The following is a 17709-nucleotide window of genomic DNA, read 5'->3' as shown; positions in this document are numbered from 1 at the left end:
AAGAAGAAGGAGAAAGAGGAAGAGAGGAGGAGGAGAAGAAAAAGAAGAAGGAGAAGGAAAGAGAAGAAGGAGAAGGAAAAGAAGGGGAAGGAGGAGAAGGAGGAAGGAGGAGAAGAGGAGGAGGAGGAGAAAAAGAAGAAGGGATAAAAGAAAGAGAAGAAGGAGAAGGAAAGAAGAAAAGGAAAGGAAAGAAGGGAAAAGGAGAAGGAGAGGGGACCAGAAAGCAGAAAGAGAAGGAGGAGAAGGAGGAAAAAAAGTAGAAGGAGGAGATGGGTAACAAAGCAGAAAGGTGAGAAGGAAAAGAAGAGGAGGAGGAAAAAGGAGAAGAGGAGGAGGAGTCTTGGAGAGGAGGCGTTGGGGAGGAGAATGGACAGGAGTGATGATGGAGGAGAAACAGTGGTGCCAGTGGTGAAGAAGGGAGGAGGAGAATCGGTGGTGAAGGAGAAGGGAAGAAGGAATTGTGGTGGTGCCGGAGGAGGAAGGAGAGAAGGCCAGGAGAAGAACAATGAGGAGGAGCAGGAGGAGGAAAGAGAAACATCGAAACACTGTCGCCTTTTGATGTAGCAAGATGCGCGGACTTCAACTCCCAGAATTCCCCAGCCAAGCGCATGCTGGCTGGGGGAATTCTGGGAGGTGAAGTCCGTCCGCACATCTTAAAGAGACCACAGTAGAGAAACAAAGTCCTAGAGAGAAACACCCCTCTCTGCTTCGTCTCCTGATTCCAAATCTCGATTCATTTCCAGGTCTAATTGAATGCATGGCCCCCTTTTCAAAACTGCATTTCCCCCCCTCCCCTAATATAATTAGGCCCCAGGCCCCAATTGGCCTCGTAAAGAGATCGTGGGGAGTCTGTCCATTTCTCTGAAGCTTTGACCCAAAACACCTGGTCCCCAAAACAGGATGCAGGGCCACCCAACTCCCCCCACCCCACCATTCTTCTGTGCCTCCTCCTCCTCCTTTCTAAAACCACCTTCATTGTTCTCCCCAAAATAAGGTAACCACTAAAAAAAAAAACAGGAGGAGTTTTCTACCCCAGAAGTCCCTGAGGCTTAACAGTCAAGCATTCTTGGCTTCTTCGGTTGACCACGTTCAGAAGTTTAACGTTGGCCACCACAACAGGAGGTGCTTTCTTATTATTATTCCTTTTTCTCAAGGAGTTGAACCAACAGGCTGGTCCTCTCGCCCTTCTCCAAATCCTTTGAGGGCTTCTTCATCCCAGTTGCATGAACTTCGGCTGAATCTCGCATCTTCTGACGTGTTCTCAAGAGGTCCCTTCCTCTCCCATCCCCAGCCATGGGATCAAACGGAGCAAATCCTCCTTTGCCTGAGCAAAGCTACTCCTCTCTCGCCTCTTCTGAAGCAGGCTGGTCCTCTCGCCCTTCTCCAAATCCTTTGAGGGCTTCTTCATCCCAGTTGCATGAACTTCGGCTGAATCTCGCATCTTCTGACGTGTTCTCAAGAGGTCCCTTCCTCTCCCATCCCCAGCCATGGGTCAAACCGGAGCAAATCCTCCTTTGCCTGAGCAAAGGCTCCTCTCTCCGCCTCTTCTCGCAAGTTCTCCAGATGTTCCTTTTTTCCTCTTCTGGAGAGAAGCAAAGGAGGATTTGCTCCAGTTTGATCCACGGCTGGGGGGATGAGGTGAAGGAACATCTGGAGAACTTGTGAGATGCCAGTCAAGGTGTGTAAAATCTGTTAGGTTTTTTCCGTTTACTGTGGAAGGAACCTCGTGTTGGCCATGACTAGAAAGAGAAGAAGCTGGAGCTGAAGTCCTCACATGCTGGCTGAGGGAGCTGATGCTCACACGTGTCCCATAGGTGTCCCCATAGGTGTGTGTTCAGAAAGCTTGAGACTTCCAAACCTTCTGAATCCTGGAGGATCCTCGCATCTCTTCCCCAGGGTATCTACGGAGCTTTTCAGTCATCCAGACCAGGGTTGTTAAGTGGATCCGTTTTCCCACAATGAAAAACTTCCTGGGAAGGTCAGAAATGGCGATCACGTGGTCCTGCAACTACCACAAACACAACTTTTGACTGTAGGACGGTCATAAGTGCGAGGAAAGTCATCAGTGGCTTTTTTTCAGCACCGTTGTAGCTTCGGACGACCCTTAATCAAATCGTTTTACATCAAGGGCTGCCTGTAGATTGTCATTTGTCAGAAATGGCGAAGGGTCTCCTGCTTGGGTGGGTGGGGGGTTGGACTAGATGACCTACAAGGTCCCGTCCCCCCAACTCTGTTAAATCTGTAATCTGATCTGCAATTCGTACAGGACTTCATCTCTCCAAGGAAGAGCCTGGATGCACAAACATTTTTGCAAGTGATACACAGACACCCCAAAATTTACTCCTGTCCAGAAATGAGATTTAAGATTTAAGATTTAAGATTTAATTTATTTGTATGCCGCCCTTCTCCGGGAGGGACTCAGGGCGGCGAACAACTCAAAAGGGGAAAGTGGACGACGACTACAATTTCCCTCTTCCCCGCTACTTGCAATTTAGTGGATTTTTTAATTGAGGGGGGTGGGCACGGCTTGGAGAGACCTGGCTCCGTCTGGGGAGAAAAACGCAGGCGTCCCGTTTCTGTTTTTCCTTCTCTCTCTCTCGAAAGCCAGGTGCTTCTTGAATGGGAAAGGGAAAAAAGGGAATAAAAACAAGCCAGGTCTTAAAATCTGTTTATTATTTTTCTTCCTTTTGTTTCTCCTCCTTTTCTTCGGCTTTCTCTGGCCGGGAGTTAGGAGCCGGTCTGTGTTTATTATTATGTCTTTAAAAAGGAAGGAACAGAAAGATTAAAAGGAAAAAGGAGGAGGATTTGTTGGGCTGGCAAGAAACGGGAGTTGGCCCAGCCTGAATTTTGGCATCTTTGCCATAGGTGTTTATGGGTGCTTTTTTTCATAATAATTGTGTTTGAAATGGGAAACCTGATCGTTTCGGGGACGAGGGAAGGAACGCCGCATCTAATCTGTTCCCCCTGAACAATTAAAGTCTCCAAAGGAGACATTCCAACACGCAGCAGCCCTCGTTCCCAACATCTGTCCGCTAGGCGGTCCTCACTTTACGAACCGCAATCGCGGAGGGAATTTCGACCACGATTGCAATGGGAATTTCCGAGCACGACGGTGGTTCTTAAGGGAACCGGGCCCAATTTCATGAACCAGGGCTGCACGGAAGCGAATTCTACGGCCGTTAAGCGAATCCTGCTCCCCTCATGGACTTGGCTTGTCGGAAGCCGGAGAAGGAACGTTGCAAATGGGGATCACGAGATTCTGGGGAGGCTGCAACGGTCGTTAAGTGTGAAAAACAGCTGTGAGTCACTTTTTTCAGTGCAGTTGTAACTTTGAATAAGAATTCTTTATTGGCCAAATGTGGTTGGACAAGCAAGGAATTTGCCTTTGGTGCAGATGCTCTCAGCGTGCATAAAAAGACAAGATACATTCGTCACAAATCATAAGGAACAACACTTAATGATAATCACAGGCAGTGGTGGGTTACAAAATTTTTAAGAATCTCTTCTATGGGTGTGGCCTGCTTTCTGGGAGTGGCTTGATGGCCATGTGACCAGGTGGGAGTGGCTTGCCTGCCATGTGACCGGATGGGAGTGGCCAACTTGTAAAATGTGGTGAAACTCACTTAACAACGCTCTTGCTTAGCAACCAAAATGTTGCCTCAGAAATTCTGGCATTTGAAGCACACAAGCCTTAAAGCTGTCAAGTTACAAGACCCTTGCAGCCCTAAACCTTTAGGGGGAAAAAAAACCCAGGGGTGTTCAAAGTTGACAGCTTTAAGACTTGTGGACTTCAACTCCCAGAATTCCTCCTCCAGTCATGTTGGCTCAGAAACTCTGGCATTTGAAGTGTGCAAATCTTAAAGCTGTCAAGTTACAAGACCCTTGCACCCCTAACCCTTTAGAGAAAAAAACCCCAGGGGTGTTCAAAGTTGACAGCTTTAAGACTTGTGGACTTCAACTCCCAGGATTCCTCCTCTCGCTCTTCATCTTGATGATGTGCGGACGGGGGAGTGGGGGAAGGAGCTGGAACCGGTTCTAAACGGGACGGTAGATTTGTGGAACCTCTTCTAGAGAAGAGCTTAGAACTGGCAGGAACCCACCCCTGATCACAGGGTAGAAATAAGCAATCAGGAAACAATCAATATCAATATAAATCGTAAGGATACAACCCACAGTCCCGCAGTCATAAGTGGGAGGAGATGGGGGATAGGAACGATGAGGAGACTAATAGTAAAAATAATGCAGCCTTAATAAAAAAAAATTGACCGTTTTGTGGGAATTAGTGGTTTAGCAGAGTGATGGCATTCGGGGGGAAAAGTGTCCTTGTGTCCAGTTGTTCTGGTGTGCAATGCCCGTTTTGCATCGTTTTGAGGGTAGGAGTTGAAACAATTGATGTCCGGGACGCGAGGGGTCTGTAGATATTTTCACGGCCCTCTTTTTGACTCCTGCAATGTTCAAGTCCTCAATGGAAGGCAGTTTGCCAGTAGTTGTTTCTTCTGCAGTTCTGATTCTCCTCTGAAGTCCGTGTCTGTCTTGTTGGGTTGCAGAGCCAAAGCAGACAGTTATAGAGGGGCAGGCACAGATAAATGCCCACTAAATGGATTCCTGTAAGTCGAGGAATATCTGTATCAAGATAATGTCCCCTTATGTGCTCTGGTTCCTGAAAACCTTCCTGCCCCAGACAAACCTATGTTCTCCAAATCGTTGGGAAGGGGGGGGGGTCTCTCAGTCCCTCCCCTAATCCATTTCAATCTTCAGCATCTTCAAAAGATGCGGCGGGCAGCCACTGAGGTCTGTTTTGGACCTTCTTCTGGGAGATGCCACCCAGCGGGATCTCCAGGCCTCCAATCCTGCCTCCTAAAGATTCTTAGAGAAGAAGAGAAAGAAGGTGTGGGATCATGTGACATTGTTCAGTTCAACTGTGGTGCCTCCAAGGAGCATCTTAACAGAAGAGTATGGTTGGAAGGGACCTTGGAGGTCTTCTAGTCCAACTCCCTCTGCTCAAGCAGGACACACTATACCGTTTCAGATAAGTGGCTGTCTCTTCTTAAAAAACTTTTTTAGAGGGAGGGAGGGAGGAAGAAAGGAAGGATAAGAAGAGGAAGGATGATGAAGGAAGGAAGGAAGGAAGGAAGGAAGGTAGGTAGGTAGGTAGGAATAACAGAGTTGGAAGGCACCTTGGAGGTCTTCTAGTCCATCCCCCTGCTCAAGCAGGACACTCTATACCGTTTCAGATAAGTGGCTGTCTCTTCTTAAAAAACTTTTTTAGAGGGAGGGAGGGAGGAAGAAAGGAAGGATAAAGAGAGGAAGGATGAGGAAGGAAGGAAGGAAGGAAGGAAGGAAGGAAGGAAGGAAGGAAGGAAGGAAGGAAAAATGGAAGGCAGGAATAACAGAGTTGGAAGGCACCTTGGAGGTCTTCTAGTCCATCCCCCTGCTCAAGCAGGAAACCCTATACCCTTTCAGACAGATGGTTATCCAACATCTTCTTAAAGACTTCCAGTGTTGGGGCATTCACAACTTCTGGAGGCAACTTCTGTTCCACTGGTTAATTGTTTTGACTGTCAGGAAATTCCTCCTCAGTTCTAAGTTGCTTCTCTCCTTGATTAGTTTCCACCCATTGCTTCTTGTTCTGCCCTCAGGTGCCTTGGAGAATAGCTTGACTCCCTCTTCTCTGGGGCAACCCCTGAGATATTGGAAGACTGCTATCATGTCTCCTCTAGTCCTTCTTTTCATTCAACTAGACATACCCAGTTCCTGCAACCGTTCCTCATATGTTTTAGCCTCCAGTCCCCTCATCCTCTTTGTTGCTCTTCTCTGCACTCTTTCTAGAGTCTCCACATCTTTTTTCACATCGTGGCGAACCAAAACTGGGTACCGTATCCCAGGTGTGGCCTTCCCCAGGCCTTATAGGATCTTGGGCCCAGGGTTCCTGAAGGAAAAGGAGATGTCTCAGGAACTTCAGAGAAGATGTGGGTGCGGTTGAGAGCCAGAAGGACGCAGAAGACAGTTGGTGGTGCAACTAGCTCGCAACGGCCTTGGGGCAATGAAGGAGAATTTGTTTGCCCCTCCCTACCTTGGCTAGGGGAGTGGGGGGGAGAACCTCAATGTTCTTCACCTTTCATTGTGCGGTGCAATTTCTTTCTCCCTGCCTTGAGGGGGTGCTTGTATCCTGGGGAGCGTCCAGGCAAGAGTTGTGTGATGATGCTTTTCATCTTGACTCATCCGTGAATTGTTTTTTTTTCCAGGAGCTCAGGTGTCACCCTTGGGAAATGTTTCACTTTCCCATGTTCTCCAAACATTTGCAAATCTGTAGCACCCAGATTTCTCCTGGAAAAACGAAATTACCCTGGGAAATATTGAAAAAGGCAGAGTATTTACATTTCCCCTGGATATGCAAAAGGAGAAACGTGTTTTCAGGAAGGAAGCAGGCTCACTCTTAATAGCCCCCACCTTTGCCAGTGGGCCATTAAAATGCCTGGGCCAGTCTATTCTACATAACGTAGGTAGGATTAGCCTGCAACAGAAACTCACCGCATGGCATCTGGGAACTCGACCAAGCTTGGGACTCAAAAGGCACAACAACTTACAAAGTTAGCTAACACCAAACAGACACACACACACACACACCTCGCCCTTGGGAGTCTGGCAACCAATCAGAATACATTTTTTTTTACACAGGAAGAGGAAACAGAGAGGTGGGGGCCGAACAGAGTATCAGAGTAGCAGAGCTGGCTGGAGAATTCTGGGAGTTGAAGTCCACAAGTCTTAAAGTTACCAAGTTTGGGGACCTCCGGTAGGAATTCCTTCCCTGCAGGGATCACCAGGTGCTCCATCCCTGGAGGCTGGACTAGATGACCTCCAAAGTTCCTTTCCACTCTGGTTATTCTGTGTTCCGTATGTCCAGGCTTTTTGGTTCTTCTGGAGAACTTGGAAGCTTGGTTCATCTAAAGGAGTCCCTTCCCTTGGAGCAGGCCAAAAAGACCACTTCACCCCTACCAGTGTCCTTTCACCGTGACAATTTGAAGATGGGTGGACTTCAACTCCTAGAATTCCCCCAGGTAGCATGGTGGCTGAGGAACTCTGGGAGTTGAAATCCATACATGATGGATGAGGGGAGTTGAAGGCCACTAGTGCTAGCTGAGGAACTCTGGGAGTTGAAGTCCATGCAAGCTGAATGAGGAATTCTGGGATCTGAAGTCCATACATGGTAACTGAGGGATTCTGGGAGTTAAAGTTCACACAACATGTTGATTGACAAATTCTGGGAATTGAAGCTCACACATGCTGACTGGTGGATTCTGGGAGTTGAAGTCCACCTATGTGGCTGGGGAACTCCACTCATGCCGGCTGAGAACTCTGTGAATTGAACTCTGCACATGGTAACTGTTCTGTCCCAAGCCTCTAAAATATACTGGCGCAGACTTGGCTGTCTGCCACAACTAAGGAGAGAGATAAGCAACCCCTTGGCTGGGAGCCCAGAAAACTATCTCTATGAAACAAGGCTTGAACTCACGAAGTTATCCCAATCTTTCTCTACGGCTGGATCAGTAAATTGTTGTTTTTCTGCAAAATTCCCCTCCCGTCACCCCACCTATAAGCTCTCCGGGACAGGCCAATGAGTAGCCACCTGTTCCTATTTCCTTCTGTGACCCTTTTTCCAAAGCTGCTCCCTCCTCCTCGCAGCCCTACTCATAGGGTCAGCCTCCCTCTGTTCTTCCCCACTGCTCCCCGACTCAGACGCCACCTGGTGGCCAACAGGCCTCTCTAGTCCCTGCTCTGACTCCGAACACCCACCCACCCCCCGAGTCTTCCTCAGTCTCCAGGACAGACCCATAGTGTTCGTCACTGTCAGATTCCACCAACAACAGCTCAGCCGGCCACTCTTAGGCCACAACAGCAACTGAGGGATTCTGGGAGTTGAAGTCCGCTCATGCTGGCTGTGGGATTCTGGGAGTTGAAGTCCACACATTTTCGGGCTGCCAAAGTGGCCAAACATTGACCCAAAATGTCTTGTTTCCTAGGAGGAATGGAGAAGGCCTGAGGATCTTCTGGGACAAACTCCAAGAGCCAGGCTTCCTCTCCCGCTGGAACCCATGGTCCACCCATATGCCCTACACCACCTTCACGGAGCACCCGGTCAAAAATGGCTGCCCGAGGCTCAGCCCCATCTGTCAGGTGGGTCACCACCTCAACAGAAGGGAGGGGGAGGGGGAGGTTGCAAGGAGGAGGGGGAGTTTTATATGCCAGAGTGGCTGCATTCACGCAAGATGCTGAAAATGATCACGGACTAATCCGTTTTCCTTCGTTTGCCAAATAGATGGAAGGTTATAGAGTTGGGCTTGCATGTTCCCCTCAGCCATGAAAAACCTAACCATGGTTAATATACACCAAGCTTAGTCTGTTGCAAGGATAGAAGAGAAGAGAACAGGACAGGACAGAAAGACTAGACTGGGCTGGATTGGACTGGATTGGACTGGAATGGAATGGATTGGAATGGACTTGAATGGAATAGAATAGAGAATGGAATGGAATGGAATGGAATAGAGAAGAGAAGAGAAGAGAAAGAATAGACTAGAATAGAAGAGAAACAGAAAGAATTGACTACAGTAGAGTAGAGTAGAGTAGAGTAGAGTAGAGTAGAGTAGAGTAGACTAGGGTAGGATAGGATAGGATAGGATAGGATAGGATAGGATAGGATAGGATAGAATAGAATAGAAAATGGACTGGACTGGACTGCAATAGAATAGAATAAGAGTAGAGTAGAGTAGAGTAGAGTAGAGTAGAGTAGAGTAGAGTAGAGTAGAGTAGAGTAGAGTAGAGTAGAGTAGAGTAGAGTAGAGTAGAGAATGGACTGGACTGGACTGGACTGGACTAGAATAAGAATAAGAATTAGAATAGAATAGAATAGAATAGACTGGATTGGACTGCAATAGAATAAGAATAAGAATAAGAATAAGAATAAGAATAAGAATAAGAATAAGAATAAGAATAAGAATAAGAATAAGAATAAGAATAAGAATAAGAATAAGAATAAGAATAAGAATAAGAATAAGAATAAGAATAGAACAGAATAGCAGAGTTGGGAGGGAGCTTGGAGGTCTTCTAGTCCAACCCCCTGCTCAGGAAGGAAACCCTATAGCATTTCAGGCAAACGGGTCTGATACTTAACCATAAAACTAAACAAACATGGTTAGCTAGTATGGATGTGTTCATACATGTGTTCATGCTTAATCTATACCTGCAAAGACCTTTGTCCCGAGTTCATCCCGTCACTGAACCACAATTAACCCGTCAAGTTGGGATCACGCAGTAGAAAATAATCTAGATTAGGTAATAGTATCCTAATTTTGCCTTTACTACTTGACCTAGTTAAGAGAATTGTGAGAAGGGAAGCAAATATTTTGCAGGGGGAAGCAGTTTTCCGCTTCGAATCTCTGCGCTTACGGTGCGCGGAACGTTTGAAAGGCAAGGAATTCTTCCACCTTCCATTTTAGGAAGAGACTGGACAGCCACTTGTCTGGAAGGATACGGGGTCTCCTGCTTGAGCAGGGGGCTGGACTAGAAGACCTCCAAGGCCCCTCACAGCTCTATTCTGATTAAAGCAGCCAAGGTTGGACGCCCCTGTTCTAGAGGTTGGCCATGCATACAGTCTCTGTTCCCGGATCTTCGTTCCTGTAGACGCGTCTTTTTTTGCAAGCTCCTTGTGCAAGAATTCTATGTAGTTGTCGTTAGTCATGGAGTCATGTCTGACCCATCGCGACCCCATGGACCACGTTCCTCCAGGCCTTCCTGTCCTCTCCAATCCTCTGGAGTCCATTGAAGCTCACAGCCTCATGCCAACTGCTTGGGTGACTCCATCCAGCCACCTCCTTCTCTGCTGTCCCCTTCTTCTTCTTTTGCCCTCCATCGTTCCCAGCATGAGGCTCTTCTCCAGGGAGTCCTTCTTCCTTCTCCTTAGGTGGCCAAAGTACTTGAGATAAATAGATGGATGGATGGATGGATGGATGGATGGATGGATGGATGGGTAGATAGGTAGGTAGGTAGGTAGGTAGGTAGGTAGGTAGGTAGGTAGATAGATAGATAGATAGATAGATAGATAGATAGATAGATAGATAGATAGATAGATAGATAGATAGATAGATAGATAGATAGATGTTGTGAGTTGCAAAGTCATGTCCCACCCATCGTGACCCCATGGACAACGTTCCTCCAGGCCTTCTTGTCCTCTCCCATCCTCTGGAGTCCATTGAAGCTCACACCAACTGCTTTGGTGACTCCATCCAGCCACCTCCTTCTCTGCCGTCCCCTTCTTCTTCTTTTGTCCTCCATCGTTCCCAGCATGAGGCTCTTCTCCAGGGAGTCCTTCTTCCTTCTCAAAGTCTCTGAGTTTCCTCTTCAGGATCTGGCCTTCTAAAGAGCAGCCAGGGTTGATCTCCTCTAGGACTGACCAGTTGGATGGCCTTGCAGTCCAAGGGACTCAATGCAGGAGTCTTCTTCTCCAGCACCAGAGTTCAAAGGCCTCCATTCTTTGGCGTTCAGCCTTCCTTATGGTCCAACTTCCACAGCCATCCATTGCGACTAGGAAAACCATAGGCCTGTGCCTCCCCCCCACAATCCTCCCCCTTCTCACTTGACACCCCCTCCTCCCTGTAAGAAAGACTTGATCTCAAAGACTAATTCTTGCTTGCTGTTTTTCCTCTTCTGAAATGGGGGAGATCCGGTTACTAATTCTCTCCTAAGCCAAATTGCAGATGGGAAGATAGGCTGGGGAGGAAGGGTGATGTTTGTATCCCACAACACGTGTGCGCTTTCTCTCCGACATAGACACACACACACACACACACAAACACACACACACACACTCCTTTTCAGGCTGTTTACTTGCTCCTGGCTCCTTCCCTTGGTGGCCAGAGGCAAGCTCGCCTGAACAATAACCAGTTTATGGCGACGATAACAATAACGTCGTTTATGGCTACGAACGACGAGAGAAGCTTATGAAAACTTGGCTTCTCTCCAAGGTTCTGATCCAAAATATCCCCTTCTTTATAATTATATCACTCTGTCCCCGCCACCGCATGCCTCCGTGTTCCCCATTAGCTGAGCTGCTATGAGGTTACACTCTTCCCAACCTCCCCCCTACCTATTTCTTGCTACATACTAAATCAGGGGTCTCCAACCTTGGCAACTTTAAGCCTGGAGGACTTCCAACTCTCAGAATTCCCCAGCCAGCAAAGCTGGCTGGGGAATTCTGGGAGTTGAAGTCCACCAGGCTTAAAGTTGCCAAGGTTGGAGACCCCCTGTCCCAAATCATAGATCCCCCCCCATACATTAAAATGAGGAGATAGCTTATGCTATAGGGAGCCGAGGTGGTGCAGTGGTTAGGGTGGGTACTGAAGGCCACTACAGCTGACTGTTATCTGCAGTTCAGCGGTTCTAATCTCACCGGCTCAAGGTTGACTCAGCCTTCCATCCTTCCGAGGTGGGTGAAATGAGGACCCGGATTGTTGTTGGGGGCAATATGCTGACTCTGTAAACCGCTTAGAGAGGGCTGAAAGCCCTAGGAAGCGGTATATAAGTCTAACTGCTATTGCTATTGCTATTGCTATTGCTATTGCTATTATGCAAATAATATTCTTTGGCTAATTAAACATGCTCCGTTGCTTGTTTTGAGCACTGGGGCATTTTTAAAAAAAATTGGATTCTTGAGTCGGAAGTTAAAGCCCACCCCTAGAAAAATGAAATATCCTGGGAAATATTGAAAAAGGCAGAATATTATATTTCCCTGGATCAGAAATGGAGAAACGTGTTTTTAGGCAGGAAACAGGCTCACTCTTAATAGCCCCCCCCCCAACCTTTCTCAATGGGCCATTAAAAGGCCTGAACCAGTCTACATAACAAAGATGTCAGGTTTAACTCATGAGCCTCCAGCCGAGTTTCAAAAGAAATCCAGTCATTTATTAGGAACACCGTTTTGGCAATGCCCCACTGCAGTCCCATTTGACCTCATTTTAATTATGGCTGAACTCCCCCCTTCACTTGAAGAATGGAGGCCTTTGAACTCTGGTGCTGGAGAAGACGCCCGCGAGTCCCTTGGACTGCAAGGCCATCCAACCGGTCAGTCCTAGAGGAGATCCACCCTGGCTGCTCTTTAGAAGGCCAGATCCTGGAAAGGAAACTCCAAAGACTTTGTTAAGCGAGTTTTGACCACTTTTATAAACTTGCCACAGTGGTTAAATGCTTGTAGGGAAGGATGTCTCCTGCCTTGAGCCAGGGGTTGGACTAGAGGACCTCCGAGCTCCCTTTCAGACCTAGGATGCTATGTTCTTTGAAGCCGCAAGGCCTTTGGAAAAAGCAGCAAATTTTACCCATTTATTCTTAGAACTCAAAGCTGCCCCCAAAAGAAAGAACATTTTTTTTAAAAAAACGTCTCCGATTGTTATGGTCCGAGCGTTTTAATTTTCACTTAATGATCCTGATTTTGAGTTTTTTTTAAAATGGTTTTGCCATCTGAGCTGCAGTGTTGTGCTGTGGATGCTTTATTTCAGGAAACCGCAGAGAATAAACTGAATCCTGATAGTTTAGAAGCCGAATAAATAAATAAAAGAGTAAATAAATAAAAGAGAAAGTTGAGCTGAGCAGAGATGGGGGCGGGGGGGGGGGAGAAGAGCTGGAGAGAATCTGCCAAAAACATTGAAGAAACATAGAAAATAGTAGCCGAAAGCTTTCACAGAACAGAACAGAATAATATAGTCGGAAGGGACCTTCTGGGTCATCTAGTCTAACCCCCCCACCCAAACAGGAAACCCTGCACCATTTCTGACAGATGGCAGTCCAGCCTCTTCTTGAAAGCTTCCAGGGATGGAGCTCCCACAACTTCCCAAGGCATCTTGTTCCATTGAATATAGAATATCAGTGGGAATGGACCTTGGAGGTCATCTAGTCCAACCCTCTGCTCAAGCAGGAGACTACACCATTTCTGACAGATGGCAGTCCAGCCTCTTCTTGAAAGCTTCCAGTGGCGGACGAAGCACCCACAACGTCTGAAGACAACTTTTGTTTCATTGAATATAGAATACCACAGTTGGAAGGGATCTTGGAGGTCATCTAGTCCAACCCCACACCCAAGTAGAAGACCCTACCCCATTTATGACAGATGGCGGTCCAGTCTCTTCTTAAGAGCTTCCCGTGATGAAGCTCCCACAACGGCCAGCTTTACAGACAGTCCTCGACTTATGACCACAACCCAGCCCTAAATTTCCACTGCTAAGGGAGACAGTTATGAAGCAAGCCTTGCCCCGTTTTACGACCTTCGTTGCCACGGCTGTTAAGCGAATGAGGAGACTCAAGCCTCAGAGTCTTCTATTGTTGGGGGTGATACTTGGAACCCTGATACCTTGCAGTTGTTCAGTGGATGACACGGTCGTTAAGTGAATCTGGCTTCCCTATTGACTTTGCTCGTCAGAAGGTCACCAAAGGGGGGGTCCGTCATAAATCCAAGTCAGTTGCCAAGTGTGATCTGAATTCTGATCACGGGACTCGGTCGTAAGTGTGGAAAGGCGGCATAAGTTGCTTTTTACACTGCCGTTGTAACTTCAAACGGCGGTTGTAAGTCGAGGGATACTTGCAGTGCTAAGTAAGCATAGCGTGCTCTGTGAAAGGCCGCACAAGCACGCCGTCGTTAACTGGATTTTAAAATCTGAGACCTCCGTTCTAACGGTTTACGTGGCACTTTTACGGAAGGATGGTCAGCCAGATAAGCAGCACGTAAGTGTAATAAGAGAGGGACGTGGTGGCACATTGGCTAAGATGCTGAGCTTGTCGATCAGAAAGCTCGGCCGTTCGGCGGTTCGAATCCCGAGCACCGTGTAACGGAGGGAGCTCCCGTTCCTTGTCCCAGCTTCTGCCAACCTAGCAGTTCGAAAGCATTTAAGAAATGCGAGTAGAGAAATAGGATCAGTCATGCCGGCCACGGAGGCGTCTTCAGACAGGGCTGGCTCTTTCGGTTTTGAAACGGAGGTGAGCACCGCCCCGTAGAGTTGGGAACGACTAACACATCTGTGCGAGGGGAACCTTTACCTTTAAGTGCAAGAAACAAAGAAACTTATATTCTGCTTATCTCGCAGGCAATCCTTCCGTATAAAAGTGCCACGGGAAACATTTAGAACGGGGGTCTTAAATTTTAAAATCCAGTCAAAACAAAAACGGCTGCACGGGTGTGCGGGAGCGAGCGAGCGAGGCGGGGGTCAGCGTGGGTCGCCTGTCAAGTGCTTTGCTCCATTTCCATCCAGAGAGAGACCCCCCACCCCTTCCTTGCCCCCCCCATCGGCATCTGTCTCGGTTTATCCTCGAGAACTGGGCTGCTTTCCAGCTGTCCATTCGTCGTTGTGGGGTGTGTAACTCAACGCCTTTGTGTTCCTGGCATGGAGAGGATGTTTTAGTGCATTCGATCGTTCCCTCCCTCCTTCTCTCTCTCTCTCTTTTAATCCTGGGCATGAAAAAATATCCTTTGCATGCAAGAGACGCGTTCGCAAGTGTTTGGCAACAACACCCTTCTGCCCCCTTAACAACACCCCCCCCCCAACACTCAACCCCAATTCTGGGAGGGTCCCAGCTGTGTTATGATGGAGAGGTGGCTGAAGGACACCACTAGATCCCTCTCATATGGAGGGATCCGGTTTCTGGAGTTGTTTGTCGGAGATGTTCTCGTAAGCCCTAAGTTCTCCTGCTCCGTTCCTCCCCCTACAGAATAGGTCCTCGCGTTACGACCATTCACTTAGGGACCGTTCCAAGTTTGCAACAGAACTTTAAAAAAGGGACTCTCCCCCCCACTTATGGCCCTGTGGTCCTGTGATAAAAATTCAGACCTTTGGCAACTAATAAGGGAATAAGAGTTTGTTGTGACTCAGCAGACATCTTCTGTGAGTCTTTTCAGGATGCAAGATTAATTATGCAGCTGGGGCTCGTTAGGGGATATTCAGGGGATAAAAGGACGGATGGTGCCACGCCCTAGTTGCAGGAGTCAACGTTCCTTCGTGCGTTCCTTGTTTGGTACAACATTGCTTGATCATCAATCGTGATTTATGGAAGATACACTTGGATAAGTGCTTTGTGTTTCTTGTAACCCTGATTCAAGGCTACACTTGGAGAAGTGCATTGCTTGTATCTGTTATCTCGTTAGAGACTGTATTTATGTTATTTTTGGGCTGGAAGCCAGTTTGAACTGAGAACTGATAAAGGAAGTTCCTTTTAAGTTTATTCGTCTTGCCGTTTGTTAAGAGCCATGAAGTGGGGACAGAACAGAGTTGGAAGGGACCTTAGAGGTCTTGTAGTCCAACTCCCCTCTGTTCAGACTGCCAATCATTTCAGGTGATCCAAATGGCCCTCCAGCCTCTTCTTGAAAGCTTCCATTGATGGAGCAACCCACGACTTCTGGAGGCAAGCAGTTCATTGTTCCCACTGTCAACTGACTCGTATTTATGACGGTCACAGTGTCCCGGGGGTCACGTGATCCCCTTTTGCATCTGATAAACAAAATCAAAGGGGAAGCCGGATTCACTTAACAACCGTGTCTCTAACTTAACAATTGCACTGATTCACTTAACAACCGTGGCACAAAAGATCGTAAAACGGGGCGAGGCTCCTCTCAACTTAGCAACAGTGATGGTGGTCTCACTTAGCGACAGAAATTTTGGACCGAACTGTGGTCATAAGTGGAGGGCTGCCTCTAGTTCTCCAGGAAATGCATGCAGGAATTTCCCAAGCAGGCGCCTTCCCGAAGAATACAATGTGTAAGCTGGAAGGGGCCATCAGAGGTCATCTAGTTCAACCCCCTGCTCCAGGTAGGAATGTAATTAAATCATCCGTGACCAAAGGTTCCCAGTTTATCCCTCCTCAACTCTGAATCAATCTGGTTTCCTCATTGACTTTGCTCTGGTCGTAAAAGGGATCACACAAACGTCATAAATATGAGTCAGTCACTAAGCGTCTGAGTTTTGATCACATGACCGCAGTGCAATGGTCGTAAGTGTGAGGGCTGGTCATAAGTCCCCCTTTTTCAGTGCCGTTGTAACTTTGAACGGTCATCAAACAAATGGTGGTAAGAGATGGACTTCCCAGGAAGGGGGTTGGACTAGAAGACCTCTAAGGTCCCTTCCAACTCCGCTATTTTGTATTCTGTAAAACAATGAGACTATTAAAAAATTGTCTGAAATGATAATCATCCATTTTCTTTATAAGTTTCCCTTCCTCTTTTTCCCCTCTCTGTATACGGTGCCTTTTAATATATTTTTTAGCTTGTATTATTTTTATTTTTGCATTTTTAAACTTTAATATTGATTAAAACAATGACAATTAATCTCCTCTAATTATCTAAAATGATAATTACCTTTCTTTATTTCTGCATTATTTTTCTTTTCCTACATCTTTCAGGGGTTTTTCTGCATTTAAAAAATCCAATAGAAATCATGATTAAAAAGGATAATTCATCTTACTTAATTACCTAAAATGATAATTACCTTCTTTGTTTATATTCTCCACTTTTCTCTCTCCCAATTCTTTTAGCTTATACTTTATCTTTTCATTTTTAAACTCCCTGAAATCCCTTTAAAAAAATGGTTGCTAACCTTATCCAATTATTTAAAAGAACCATTATTTATTTCTTTTTTTTAATTTCTCTCTCTCTCTCTTTTTCCTTTCTGCATTGTTTCTTTTTGATGTATTTTTTTAGTTGGCATTAGTTTTAATATTTGCACTTTTAGCTCCAGTAAAAAAGAAAAAAGAAATTTAAAAAAGGGATAACTATTAATCCTGTTCCGGGAAGAATTGCAAGGAAGAGGGGAAATAGGTTGGTTGATGGCCTCTCTTGTTCATTTGTAGGTTTCTGCTTTCAAGGCTCAGCTGGTCCAAGCTGTGGAGAAAGCCCACGAAACCTGCCTTGTGGCAGGCCGGATGCCCGGGGTGGTTTTGGTGAGCGAGCCCATCCACATTCAGACCTACACTGGAATGATGGCCTTTTTGGGAAACCAAAATAAACTGGGATATTGCCTTGCTCGGGGCAGCATCGGATTCTGATCTGGACATTTTCCCTCCAGATTTCTTTCTCTATCTTTTCTTTCTTTCTTTCTTTCTTTCTTTCTTTCTTTCTTTCTTTCTTTCTTCTTTCCGTCCATCCGCCCCTCCCTCCCTCCATCTCTTACTTACTTCTTTCTTTTTCTTTCTTTCTTTCCTTCCTTCTTTTTCACTGTTTCCTTCCTTTCCCTTTCCCTTTGTTTTCATTCCATCTCCTTCCTCCTTCCCTCCCTCCCTTCTTTCCTTCTTCAATCTTCTTTCTTCCTTTCCTTTTCTTTTCATTCCTTCTCCCTGCTTCCTTCCTTTCTTTTTTCTTCCTCCTTCCTTCCATCTTTCTTTTTTCTTTCTTTCTTCTTCCCTCTGTTTTTACTTATTTCATTTTCTTTCTCTTTCTTCCTATTTCTTCCTTTATCCTTTTCCCTCCTTCCTTCCTTCCTTCCTTCCTTCCTTGAAGGAAGATGGGATAGAGGAAGAAAGAAAGATGGGAGGGAGGGAGGGAAGAAGAAAGAAAGAAAGATGGAAGGGAGGGAGGAAAAGAAAGAAAGATGGGAGGGAGGGAGGGAGACAAAAATTGAGGAACTAATGAGAAGAGAAGGGAAGGAAGGAAGATGGAAGGGAGGGAGACAGAAAGAAAGATGGGAA

At 46.6% G+C, this 17709-nt stretch overlaps 1 protein-coding gene across 1 annotated transcript in view; it reads left to right on the top strand.

Moving 5' to 3' along the window:
* Positions 1 to 17482, top strand: part of TPRG1 (tumor protein p63 regulated 1) — a 42765-nt gene extending 25283 nt beyond the window's left edge. The window contains exons 5-6 of the mRNA XM_087725019.1: positions 8022 to 8175; positions 16876 to 17482. Coding sequence (XP_087581145.1) covers positions 8022 to 8175; positions 16876 to 17070 — 349 coding nt within the window. The 3' untranslated portion in view covers positions 17071 to 17482. The remainder of the gene's footprint in view (positions 1 to 8021; positions 8176 to 16875) is intronic.
* The last annotated feature ends 227 nt before the right edge of the window (positions 17483 to 17709 follow it).

Source organism: Thamnophis sirtalis, unplaced genomic scaffold (genome assembly GCF_051295495.1).
Source record: "Thamnophis sirtalis isolate CommonGarterSnake01/CBP01778 unplaced genomic scaffold, rThaSir2_p1.2 scaffold_11, whole genome shotgun sequence".
NCBI lineage: Eukaryota > Metazoa > Chordata > Lepidosauria > Squamata > Natricidae > Thamnophis > Thamnophis sirtalis.
Note: the sequence above shows the minus strand (reverse complement) of the source record. Positions and strands in the feature narration are given on the sequence as shown.